The sequence below is a fragment of the Salmo salar genome, chromosome ssa16 (assembly GCF_905237065.1).
Source record: "Salmo salar chromosome ssa16, Ssal_v3.1, whole genome shotgun sequence".
NCBI classification, from domain to species: Eukaryota; Metazoa; Chordata; class Actinopteri; order Salmoniformes; family Salmonidae; genus Salmo; species Salmo salar.
The window spans coordinates 30,456,753-30,469,845 of NC_059457.1; the positions used below are offsets into that span (position 1 = coordinate 30,456,753).

At 42.5% G+C, this 13,093-nt stretch overlaps 1 protein-coding gene across 1 annotated transcript; it reads right to left on the reverse strand.

Annotated features, from left to right (window-relative positions):
• Positions 1-7,557: 7,557 nt before the first annotated feature.
• On the reverse strand, positions 7,558-13,093 carry pnp6 (purine nucleoside phosphorylase 6). Its single transcript, XM_014149091.2, has 6 exons — positions 12,807-13,093; positions 11,055-11,224; positions 10,574-10,677; positions 9,611-9,786; positions 9,202-9,392; positions 7,558-9,088 (listed from the first exon to the last, which is right to left on the reverse strand). Exons 1-6 carry the CDS (start codon positions 12,833-12,835, stop codon positions 8,892-8,894), a joined length of 867 nt encoding a protein of 288 aa, XP_014004566.1. The 5' UTR covers positions 12,836-13,093; the 3' UTR covers positions 7,558-8,891.

Here is a 13,093-nt window from a genome sequence, read left to right on the forward strand (position 1 = left end):
CCATTATGCTAAAAATTTGACCAGTAGCATACCACCCTGCATCCCACTGCTGGCTTGCTTATGAAGCTAAAACCAGATCCCAGGCCAGTGATTGGGTGCCCTGTGTAGGGTGGTGTCTTTTGGATGGTATGTTAAATGGGTGTCCTGACATTCTGTGGTCCCTAAAGATCCCATAGCACTTATCGTAAGAGTAGGGGTGTTGACCCCGGTGTCCATCATGGCCACCTAATCATCCCCAGCTTCCAATCGGCTCATGCCTCTCCCCGTAACTATTTCCCAGGTCGTTGCTGTAAATAAGAATGTGTTCTCAGTCAACTTACCTAGTAAAATATAATAATAAAGTAATTTTACTTTATTTGTCATCATATACAGTAAGGCAATTTTTTTTGCTCTAGATTGCAGGAAAATGGCAGTTTCCCTATTACAGGGGCTGAGTCACTGGCTTACTGGTGCTCTTCCATGCCGTCCCTAGGAGGGGTGCATCACTTGAGTGGGTTGAGTCTCCATTTCAGACAAAAGTCAGCTCAATTGATCTTCTAGCATGTAGAGACAAATGCGTACTTTGTGGATCGAAACCTTTTTCATAATGAGAAAACAAAAACAAAGTAGTGCCACTCAAAACACACACACACATGCATGTTTGTTTGATCAGTGGAGCACTGTAGTGTCCTCATGAATGGATTTGGAGTGACTGTAACCGTTTTCTCTCTTCTACTGCGTACACACGGCATCCTCTGATTCATTCATATTTCAGCACTGATTACAAGGGTGGTTGCCTTTGCAATAGTCTGCAGATACTGCTGGTGATGCTATGAGACTAAGGGAGAGCATTGTGTCACCATCTTATAAATGTTTTATTGGTGCACTTGACGTTAGCAGAGTTAGTATTATAGTTGTAACATTGATTAACATTATGTGTATCTCAATTTCATATTGTACTCTCAACAATCATTAATATAGTGTATGTGTAGTAATATGCATCAGTATAATCCACAAATGTCATGTCACTTTTTTTCCTGCTTCACTTGTGTTTGACCTGAGCATCTGCTGTAGGAACACACAACCCATAGGACATTGTGAGTCCCACTTCCAACCACTCAACCACATAGCAGCCACCTGCATGACGGGACAAGAGATACATACTGTACACTCTTAGAAAAAAGGGTTCCAAAAGGGTTCTACGGCTGTTCCCATAGGAGAACCCTTTTTGGTTTCAGGTAGAACTCTTTTTGGTTCCAGGTAGACTATTTTGGGTTGAATGTAGAACCCTCTTTGGAAAGGGTTCTACATGGAACCAAAAGGGGTTCTCCTATGGGGACAGCCCCAAAAAAGCTTGTTGGTTCTAGATAGCAACTTTCTTTCTAAGAGTGTACTGTATAGCCTCTGCATTTGACCAATTTACAATATGCCTAACGGCAGCATAGCCTAGTGGTTAGAGCGTTGGACTAGTAACCAAAAGGTTGCAAGTTCGAGTCCCCGAGCTGACAAGGTACAAATCTGTTCCTAGGCCATCATTGAAAATAAGTATTTGTTCTTAACTGACTTGTTAAGTTAAATAAATAACACTAAGCTGTTGTTATCGCGATTGTTGCCGTGATGATGGGACAAACATTTTACATTTGTATTTATTTCACCTTAATTTAACCAGGTAGGCTAGTTGAGAACAAGTTCTCATTTACAACTGCGACCTGGCCAAGATAAAGCAAAGCAGTGTGACACAAACAACAACACATGGAATAAACAAACATACAGTCAATAATACAATAGAAAAAAATCTATATACAGTGTGTGCAAATGCGATAGGATATGGGAGGTAAGGCAATAAATAGGCCATAGTAGCAAAATAATTACAATATAGCAATTAAACACTGGAGTGATAGATGTGCAGAAGATGAGTGTGCAAGTAGAGATACTGGGGTTCAAAGGAGCAAAATAAATAACAGTTTGGGGGATGAGGTAGTTGGATGGGCTATTTACAGATGGGCTATGTACAGGTGCAGTGATCTGTGAGCTGCTCTGATAGCTGGTGCTTAAAGTTAGTGAGGGAGATATGAGTCTCCAGCTTCAGTGATTTTTACAGTTCGTTCCAGTCATTTGCAGCAGAGAACTGGAAGGAAAGGCGGCCGAAGGAGTAATTGGCTTTGGGGGTGAGCGCGTACTACGGGTGGGTGCTGCTATGGTGACCAGTGAGCTGAGATAAGGCGGGGCTTTACCTAGCAAAGACTTACAGATGACCTGGAGCCAGTGGGTTTGGCGATGAATATGAAGCGAGGGCCAGCCAACAAGAGCATACAGGTCGCAGTGGTGGGTAGTATATGGGGCTTTGATGACAAAACGGATGGCACTGTGATAGACTGCATCCAATTTGCTGAGTAGAGTGTTGGAGACTATTTTGTAAATGACATCGCCGAAGTCATGGATCGGTAGGATAGGCAGTTTTACAAGGGTATGTTTGGCAGCATGAGTGAAGGATGCTTTATTGTGAAATAGGAAGTTAGATTTAATTTTGGATTGGAGATGCTTAATGTGAGTCTGGAAGGAGAGTTTACAGTCTAACCAGACACCTACGTATTTGTAGTTGTCCACATATTCTAAGTCAGAGCCGTCCAGAGTAGTGATGCTGGACGGGTGGGCAGGTGTGGGCAGCGATCGGTTGAAGAGCATGCATTTAGTTTTACTTGCATTTAAGAGCAGTTGGAGGCCACAGAAGGAGAGTTGTATGGCATTGAAGCTCATCTGGAGGTTAGTTAACTCAGTGTCCAAAGAAGGGCCAGAAGTATACAAAATGGTGTCGTCTGCGTAGAGGTGGATCAGAGAGGTGGATCAGAGAATCACCAGCAGCATTCTTGATGTATACAGAGAAGAGAGTCGGCCCGAGAATTTAACCCTGTGGCACCCCCATAGAGACTGCCAGAGGTCTGGACAACAGGCCCTCCGATTTGACACACTGAACTCTGTCTGAGAAGTAGTTGGTGAACCAGGCGAGGCTGTCATTTGAGAAACCAAGGCTGTTGAGTCTGCCGATAAGAATGTGGTGATTGACAGGGTCGAAAGCCTTGGCCAGGTCGATGAATACAGTTGCACAGTATTGTCTCTTATCGATGGCGGTTATAATATCATTTAGGACCTTGAGCGTGGCTGAGGTGCACCCATGACCAGCTCGGAAACCAGATTGCATAGCGGAGAATGTACGGTGGGATTCGAAATGGTCGGGGATCTGTTTGTTAACTTGTCTTTTGAAGACCTTAGAAAGGCAGGGTAGGATAGATATAGGTCTGTAGCAGTTTGGGTCTAGAGTGTCTCCCCCTTTGAAGAGGGGGATGACCGCGGCAGCTTTCCAATCTTTGGGTATCTCAGACGATACGAAAGAGAGGTTGAACCGGCTAGTAATAGGGGTTGCAAAAATTTTGGCGGATAATTTTAGAAAGAGAGGGTCCAGATTGTCTAGCCCGGCTGATTTGAAGGGGTCCAGATTTTGCAGCTCTTTCAGAAAATCAGCTATCTGGATTTGGGTGAAAGAGAAATGGTGGAGGCATGGGCAAGTTGCTGTGTGGGGTGCAGGGCTGTTGACCGAGGTAGGGGTAGCCAGGTGAAAAGCATGGCCAGCCGTAGAAAAATGCTTATTGAAATTCTCAATTATCATGGATTTATCGGTGGTGACAGTGTTTCCTAGCCTCAGTGCAGTGGGCAGCTGGGAGGAGGTGCTCTTATTCTCCATGGACTTTACAGTGTCCCAGAACTTTGTATTGGTTCCTAACTTCCCCAAAAAGTTGCATATCGTGGGGGCTATTCAATGCTAATGCAGTACGCCACAGGATGTTTTTGTATTGGTCAAGGGCAGTCAGGTCTGGAGTGAACCAAGGGCTATATCTGTTCCTGGTTCTAAATTTTTTGAATGGGGCATGCTTATTTAAGATGGTGAGGAAAGCACTTTTAAAGAACAACCAGGCATCCTCTACTGTCGGAATGAGGTCATTATCCTTCCAGGATACCCGGGCCAGGTCTATTAGAAAGGCCTGCTCGCTGACTCAGTGTCCAAAGAAGGGCCAGAAGTATACAAAATGGTGTCGTCTGCGTAGAGGTGGATCAGAGAATCACCAGCAGCAAGAGCGACATCCTTGATGTATACAGAGAAAAGAGTCGGCCCGAGAATTTAACCCTGTGGCACCCCATAGAGACTGCCGGAGGTCTGGAGCATTTGACAGTGATGAGGGGTGGTCATTTGACCGCAGACCCATTACGGACGCAGGCAATGAGGCAGTGATCGCTGAGATCCTGGTTGAAGACAGCAGAGGTGTATTTGGAGGGCAGGTTGGTTAGGATGATATCTATGAGAGTGCCCGTGTTTACGGATTTGGGGTTGTACCTGGTAGGTTCATTGATAATTTGTGTGAGATTGAGGGCATTCAAGTTTAGATTGGACTCTGTATGACACATAATATTGTTTTTAACCATTTTAAAAAAGTGTTATTTTCTTGGTCTTCATTTTGGGGCATATTTGCAATGGTATGCCATAGATAAAAGCACCTTTGGAGATATTTCTTTATTTCTGATGGCAGGCTGCGAGGCTCACTGTGTTAATATTTCATCTCAGCTCCACTTCTAAAGTGTGTTGGCAGAACTGTTGAATTATGTAATAGATTGGGGATGGGAAAATTCCTTTTCATTCACCACATTTTGGAGCATGTTTAGTGTATATGTTGATGTGTCCATATCTACAGTTGAAGTCGAAAGTTTACATACAGTAAGGTTGGAGTCATTAAAACTCATTTGTCAACCACTCCACAAATTTCTTGTCAACAAACTATAGTTTTGGCAAGTCGGTTAGGACATCTACTTTGTGCATGACACAAGTCATTTTTCCAACAATTGTTTACAGACAGATTATTTCACTTATAATTAACTGTATCACAATTCTAGTGGGTCAGAAGTTTACATACACTAAGTTGACTGTGCCTTTAAACAGCTTGGAAAATTCCAGAAAATGATGTCATGGCTTTAGAAGCTTCTGATAGGGTAATTGACATCATTTGAGTCAATTGGAGGTGTTCCTATGCATGTATTTCAAGACCTCCCTTCAAACTCAGCGCCTCTTTGCTTGACATCATGGGAAAATCAAAAGAAATCAGCTAAGACCTCAGAATTATTTTTTAGACCTCCACAATCTGGTTCATCCTTAGGAGCAATTTCGAAACACCTGAAGGTACCACGTTCATCTGTACAAACAATAGTACGCAAGTATAAACACCATGGGACCACGCAGCCATCATACCACTCAGGAAGGAGACACGTTCTGTCTCCTAGAGATGAACGTACTTTGGTTCGAGAAGTACAAATCAATCCCAGAACAACAGCAAAAGACCTTGTGAAGATGCTGGAGGAAAAATGTACAAAAGTATCTATATCCACAGTAAAACGATTCCAATATCGACATAACTTGAAAGGCAGTTCACCAAGGAAGAAGCTATTGCTCCAAAACCGCCATAAAAAAGACAGACTACGGTTTGCAACTGCACATGGGGACAAATATTGTACTTTTTGGAGAAATGTCCTCTGGTCTGATGAAACAAAAATAGAACTGTTTGGCCATAATGACCATCGTTATGTTTGGAGGAAAAGGGGGAGTCTTGCAAGCCGAAGAACACCATCCCAACCGTGAAGCACAGGGGTGGCAGCATCATGTTGTGGGGGTGCTTTGCTGCAGGAGGGACTGGTGCACTTCACAAAATAGATGGCATCATGAGGCAGGAAAATCTCAAGACATTGGTCAGGAAGTTAAAGCTTGTGTCTCGTCCTGACCAGTAAAGAGGTTGTTTGTTATTGTAGTTTGGTCAGGGCGTGGCAGGGGGTGTTTGTTTAGAGTGTTTCGGGGTTTGTTGGGCTATGTTCTTTGTTAGTCAATTTCTATGTTAGTTCTAGTATGTCTATTTCTATGTGGTGTTTATTGAGTTGACCTTCAATTGGAAGCAGCTGCTCCTCGTTGCTTCTAATTGAAGGTCTTATTTAAGAGGGGTGTTTTTTCTATGGATTTGTGGGTAGTTGTTTCCTGTTTAGTGTTTGTTGCACCTGACAGGACTGTTTCTCGTCAATGTTTGTTGTTTTGTTAAGTGTTTACGTTTTCCTTCATTAAAGAAGATGAGTATTCACATTCCCGCTGCGTTTTGGTCCATTTCATACGACGCCCGTGACAGCTTGGTCGCAAATGGGTCTTCCAAATGGACAATGACCCCAAGCATACTTCCAAAGTTGTGGCAAAATGGCTTAAGGACCACAAAGTCAAGGTATTGGAGTGGCCATCACAAAGCCCTGACCTCAATCCCATGGGCAGAACTGAAAAAGCGTGTGCAAGCAAGGAGGCCTACAAATCTCACTCAGTTACACCAGCTCTGTCAGGAGGAATGGACCAACATTCACCCAACTTATTGTGGGGAGCTTGTGGAAGGCTACCCAAAATATTTGACCCAAGTTAAACAATTTAAAGGCAATTCTACCAAATACTAATTGAGTGTATGTAAACTTCTGACCCACTGGGAATGTGATGAAAGAAATAAAACCTGAAATAAATCATTCCCTCTGCTATTATTCTGACATGTCACATTCTTAAAATAAAGTGGTGATCCTAACTGACCTAAGACAGGGAATTTTTATTAGGATTAAAACTGAGTTTAAATGTATTTGGCTAAGGTGTATGTAAACTTCCGACTTCAACTGTATATATACAGTTCTGTGACCCAGGTCTTTCAAAATACTGATAGGGATGGGGAGGAGGGATGTTGCGATCCCCCTTGTCTTTTTCTCTCATTTCATCAGATTCCTTCTTTTTATTGATCAACATTATTGATGATAATCATCTCACTTGCCCTTCTATTTTTTCCCAATTGGTCGTTACAGTCTTGTCTCATCACTGCAACTCCCGTACGGACTTGGGAGAGGCGAAGGTCGAGAGCCGTGCGTCCTCCGAAACACAACCCAAAAAAGCGGCACCGCTTCTTGACACAATGACCACTTAACCCGTAAGCCAGCTGCACCAATGTGTCGGAGGAAACACCGTACACCTGGCAACCGTGTCAGCGTGCACTGTGCCTGGCCCGCCACAGGAGTCACTAGTACGCAATGGGACAAGACATCCCTGCCGGCCAAACCCTCCCCTAACCCGGACGACGCTGGGCCAATTGTGCGCCCCCCCCATGGGTCTCCCGGTCGTGGCCGGTCTTCGACAGAGCCTGGACTCAAACACAGAATCTCTAGTGGCACAGCGCCACTCGAGAGTCCCACTTGCCCTTCTAAAACAAAGAATAATATAAATGTACTGCTCTATGAAACACGTTAAAAGACTGGACTCTATTCTCTTCCCATATTGCTCATGAGTCAATATGAGCATAAACAAGAGGTAATAAACCATTCCATTCAAAGGATTTTCACTACCTGTAATCTCACACTAACATTGCTCCTGCACAAACACACTCACGCAAGCACACACACACACAACCTCCTACTCAAGGTGCTCAGTATTGTTTTACCTATACTGCATGTGACTCTCACAATAACAGTACACAATTTTAGAATTGTAATTTGCTAGTTTTATTTTAAAACAGTATATTATGTGAAAATACATTTGATTTTAGGACAACTGAAATTAAAGTAAAGAAGTGAATCTCCTACATACAGTACATTACTACTCCTCAACTGTGAAAAACATTTGACATCAACAGTCTCCTTTTTATGACTATGAAAATAACTGTCCCCCAATATACACTGAGTATACAAAACATTAAGGACACCTGCTCTTTCCATGACATACAATGACCAGGTGAATCCAGGTGAATGCTACGATCCCTTATTGAGGTCACTTGTTAACTCCACTTCAATCAGTGTAGATGAAGGGAAGGAGACAGGTTAAAGAAGGATTTGAGACAATTGAGACATGGATTGTGTATGTGTGCCATTCATAGGGTGAATGGCCAAGACAAAAGATTTAAGTGCCTTTGAGTGGGGTATGGTAGTAGATGACAGGCGCACCGGTTTGTGTCAAGAACTGTAAGACTGATGGGTTTTTCACGCTCAAAGGTTTCTCATGTGTATAAAGAATGATCCACCACCCAAAGGACATCCAGCCAACTAGACACAACTGTGGAAAGCATTGGAGTCAACATGGGCCAGCATCCCTGTGGAACGCTTTAAACACCTTGTAGAATCCTGCCCCAACTCAATATGAGGAAGGTGTTCCTAATGTTTTGTATACTCAGTGTATGTTTGAGGTTTTTAAAAATGTTTTACTTTTCATCACTCTGATAAATGTGATTATTCTTATAACCATGATGAGTTTTGGTGATCTCTCCATCAAGGAGCAGTCGGATTCTAGAAAGGTAGAATAATAAGTCTACCAAGGAAGAAATATACATTATTAATCTTTACTAATGAGCGACAACACAATGATTGTTGGTCCACGTGACATACAGACCATTGATTTATCTTTCAGTGCTTGATCCCATGTTCACATTGACCATGAGATTAATTTGTACTTAATAATTGTGCAATACATTAATGTACATGAAGGCTACATATCTAACACTTCAGTGTGATGCATTTTCAGTTTTGTTTTAATTCAAAGGAATATATTATTTTCAAGTCTGTACTATCTCCTATCTTTTTTTTCCTGGTCATTACATTACTTTTATAGGCATATGGACAACCCCTTTTCGAAGAGGTGAGTTTGGTTAGTATGCCTCTTTACAGTGCTTCAGTTTAGAGATTACATGATGAAGACAAATCCCAGCCTATAAGATGTCAAATCAAACTGAAGTAGCATATATGCATCTGTGCTTTTTGTATAACATCACCTTACAGTAGCTATGTTCCTGGGCAGTTAACACAGACAGACTGGGGCTGATCTACATCTTAGCCAGCAGGTTACTGATCAACCTCTGTAGGTCCTGAGTGCGCATTCCTGTGGTCTCCAGTACCTCCTCATGGTTGGCCTTCTCCTGGCTGTCGTAGTCTGTGACCACCTTGTTGGTGATGAGAGACAGGCCAAGGACACGAAGACCACAGTGACGAGCCACCACCACCTCAGGGACTGTACTCATACCTACAGAGCACAGAGAGGGTGAAAAAGAAGACAATCACTGGAGTTCTGTAGAAGAAATGGACGTCTATTGAAAGATTTCAAGGCATTGATAAAGCCCAATGAACCATACTAACCCACAGCATCTGCGCCTAGTTTCTGGAGAGCTCTGCACTCTGCGATGGTCTCAAAGTTGGGACCTGCCAGCATGCAGTACACGCCTTGCTGGATGAAGGAGGAACAGCCCTGCTCCTCAGCAGTCTCTTTGGCCATTATAGAAAGGTCTTTATCATAGGCGTCCGACATGCAGGGAAAACGCACTCCAAACCTGAAGAGATACATAAAGTTCTGTGTCATATCAGAGGCCCTCAATGTCAGGTAAAGGATAAAGTACAATCCAAGAAATCCACAAGGATAATACCCATGCCCTTTACTGTAATAAAATGCCAGTAATCAGGCTTCTCAGACAGCAGGAACGTGCAACATGACCCTTCCTTCCAAAGATCAAGAGACTGCTATTCTAACCAGGAGTGATGGAAGGCTCACCTTTCATCGTTGTGACCACACAGTGGGTTCTGGCCTGCAAAGCCTGGCATGTTGATGTGATCCTTGATCAGCATGATGTCACCCACTTTAAAGTTGGGGTTCAGTCCCCCAGCAGCATTAGTGACAATCAGGGTCTCCACCCCGAGCAGGAAGAACACTCGCACCGGGTATGTCAGCTAGAGAGAAAGAGGAACTAGAGATAAGAGATCACATGCTCAGTACTAACATTTAACAGCAAGCCTGCACTGTTTTCCTTATTGCTAGGTGACTTGACTATAATAATTTTCACTATATTCACTATAATTATCTTCACAAAATAAAGTCAATAAAACCTTTTTAGTCATAATGCATAGTTCGTACAGTATTTGTATTTATTAAGGATCCCCATTAGCTGCTGCTAAGGCAGCTGCTCCTCTTCCTGGGGTCCAACAACATTGTCAGTTATACAATTTAAAATATTATATGACATTACATTTCACAACACTTTAACCAATACATTTAGTGAGTTCCCTCAGGGTACTACTCCACTATCACATATTTACAATACAACATCCATGTGTATGTGTGTGTAGAGTGCGTGTCTTATCATGTCAGGGTGCAGATTATATTGTGTACAAAGATTTACGATGAAAATTCAACTCACACTGTCAAAGGTTAACCCAAATTACCTGGTATGCTACTTTTACAGAGGTTAAAAGCTAACTCAAGACACAATGTTATTCTAACATTATGGGACTTATGTTCTTCATAAAAGTGCAAACTGGTGAAGTATCATTGAGTATCCTCACTACTCATTTGAAAGAATATAGTAGCCGCATTTAAAAATAAACATCATCCCATAAATCAGGTGTCAGGTTTACCATGGGATATATAAGCATTTCAATACACTTCCACAACATTCATTAAATATGAATCCAATGTAATGAGGATATGGCTCTGGTGGGTGGAGAGAGTGGAGCTCACTGTGGCAATGTTGTAGCCTTCGTAGAAGTGGAAGCGGCCCTGCATGCAGACACACTGCTTCCCCTGCAGCTCCCCAAAGACCAGCTGACTGGCATGTCCTTGTACTGCAGTGGTGCAACAAGAAAGAAAGGAGGAGCATTTTTGTAGAATTACTGAATGTAAATATTTCAGTCAGGTCCCAAGGACAGGAAGCAGCAGCCAGCATTGGGTGACGGTCTGGTTCTGGGTCACAGTGAAAGACTGGTGTTCTTACTTCAACTTTCAAAACATCCACCTAAACATTTCTTATCTAACATTAAATTATTAAATGCATAAGTTATCAATGATCATTATAACGTATATTGAGCTTTGGTCAAGTGTTCACTAAGCATAACACTGTAAGATAGTATGTAATGTCTACAGGATGCTGTAATGCTGCATGTACAAACTGAAGACAGCATGATGCTGTACATTTTCAGGTGGGACAGTACAGGATAAGGACCTGTGCTGTTGGGGAAGCATGGGATGTCCTTGTAGGGAAACACAGTCTTGTTGTCCAGCAAGTCAGCCAGGCCGCCCAGGCCAGAGCCACAGATGATGGCTACTTTAGGCCTCTGCTCAGTCTGGGACAGCAACCAATCAGCTGTTTCCCTGTAATCCTCATATTTGTAACTGAGGGAAGAAACATAGTAAGTGCATGCTATTCAGTGTAATATAATAATAACATATGCCATTAAGCAGAAGCTTCTATCCAAAGCGACTTACATTCATTTGTGCATATATTTTTACATATGGGTGGTCACAGGAATCGAACCCACAATCCTGCCGTTAATTTAAATCATCAAAGATAATCTGTGTTTCAGCAGAGATAGGTTACTATATACCTTTCATCTGAACACAACCAAAATAAACTTTTCTTAGTTGACGAGCCCAACCTGTCAATTACAGAAGGGTGATCTTCAAAAGTATCTTAGCAACTCCTACAGCTGGTAACAACAGAATCACAGACACAACACACCCTGTAACCCCCTCTCCTGGTAGTGTGTGTGTGTGTGTGAGAGAGAGAGAGTTTATCTAATTGAATTAAATTGAATCGTGAGTTCAACAAAATGTAATTAACTTCTACACATTCAAACTCTACAAGCACATCGACTTCATTTGAGACACATCACTGTTGTCGCAAACTCATCGGGTGAATGATTGATTGCAAGTCCTGTAATTTAAAAGCAGGCTTACACAGCTTTTATAAGTTACCATAAACCCAATTAGATCACTTGACTAGAGGTCACTCTAACAAACATTAGTTGCAGAAGGCAGTTTGAGTTCTGCTAGTAAAATATATATATATATATCATCCTCATATTCGATGTTAGCCATAAACCTCCAGTCACCATAAACTTTTATATCGGCAGGCCATGTTTTATGGGTTGTATATGCTTCATAATAAAGCTGGATTTAAAACGGAAAAGAGTGGCAATTCAACCTTCTGCTCGCTGTAGTAAAATGGTGGGAGCTACAAAGGCTCAGTGAGCGAGTGAAATAAGCAGCAGGATTGGATGATTCAGTGGCAGCGCAGTGCGGAGCTGTCCGTGGTGCTGCTGCCTGCTGCGGGATCAGCGCATTCCATTCAGGATGGTTCACAGAGCCGCGCGACTGCACACTCCTACTGAACCAGGCGCACAATGAACACGCACAATGGCCACTCATTTTGTATTTATTGACAGACAACGGCGAGTCCCTTTCCTTTCAAATGAGCTGGTAAAAGCTAGGGCTACTTTCAATGCTTGAATTCATTTTACATAGGGTTTGCATGAAAAGGAAGCATGTTTCTTTAAGTGCTGCCCACGCTAACGTGTACCTACGTAAGAGGATGTAGGCAGCCTAGTTACTAAAATGATCGGGAGATAAAAAGCTTAAATATTGTTAACCTTATAAACATTATACATTTTCGATATGTAAATCAACAATTTGTATTGATATCTATCAAATTGAGCCACGATATTCTCTTGCCATATGTGAAAATATGTCTATTTCATGTAGCCTAATCCACCGACACATTGAAACCTACGCTATGACGATTTTACTGACTGAAACGGGCATTTTGGCAGAACAGTCATGGTGTGCGCTTCCAAACATCCACACACAAATGGATTAGTATCTGCCGCTGAATTATTATAGGCTCTACTGTGTAGCCTATCAGGAGGACAACCGTTCACTTCGTTTTACTTCGATATACACCAATATGTTATCCTACCTGCATTTGTTTGAGGATGAATTGTTCATTGCTGATGATGAGGTAAACCTACAGTATAAATGGTTTGTTCGTCAACCACAGCGTTTAGCGACAAACGGTAATCTCAGGACAAGGTCAGTGATGGGAGGGTGGCGTGACGGAGGAGGAGTCGTTGGACTTGCGGTTCCTTTGAAAGGGCTCGTTGTTCTAATCCAATTGTCTAACAGACTGGGGCGCTCACTGACCCGCGCAATAAACCTTGAGGACTGACACTGACAGCGGGCCAGCCGTTGACAACATAGGGAACT

Bases quoted from the DNA above. Each gene is read 5' to 3' on its own strand.
- pnp6 (XM_014149091.2), bottom strand. From the start codon at position 12,835: ATGAACAATTCATCCTCAAACAAATGCAG. The intron at 9,787-10,573 runs GTGAGCTCCACT...CTTTCTCTCTAG, and splicing joins AAGGCTACAACATTGCCACA to CTGACATACCCGGTGCGAGT. The intron at 9,393-9,610 runs GTGAGCCTTCCA...GTATCTCTTCAG, and splicing joins TGTGGTCACAACGATGAAAG to GTTTGGAGTGCGTTTTCCCT.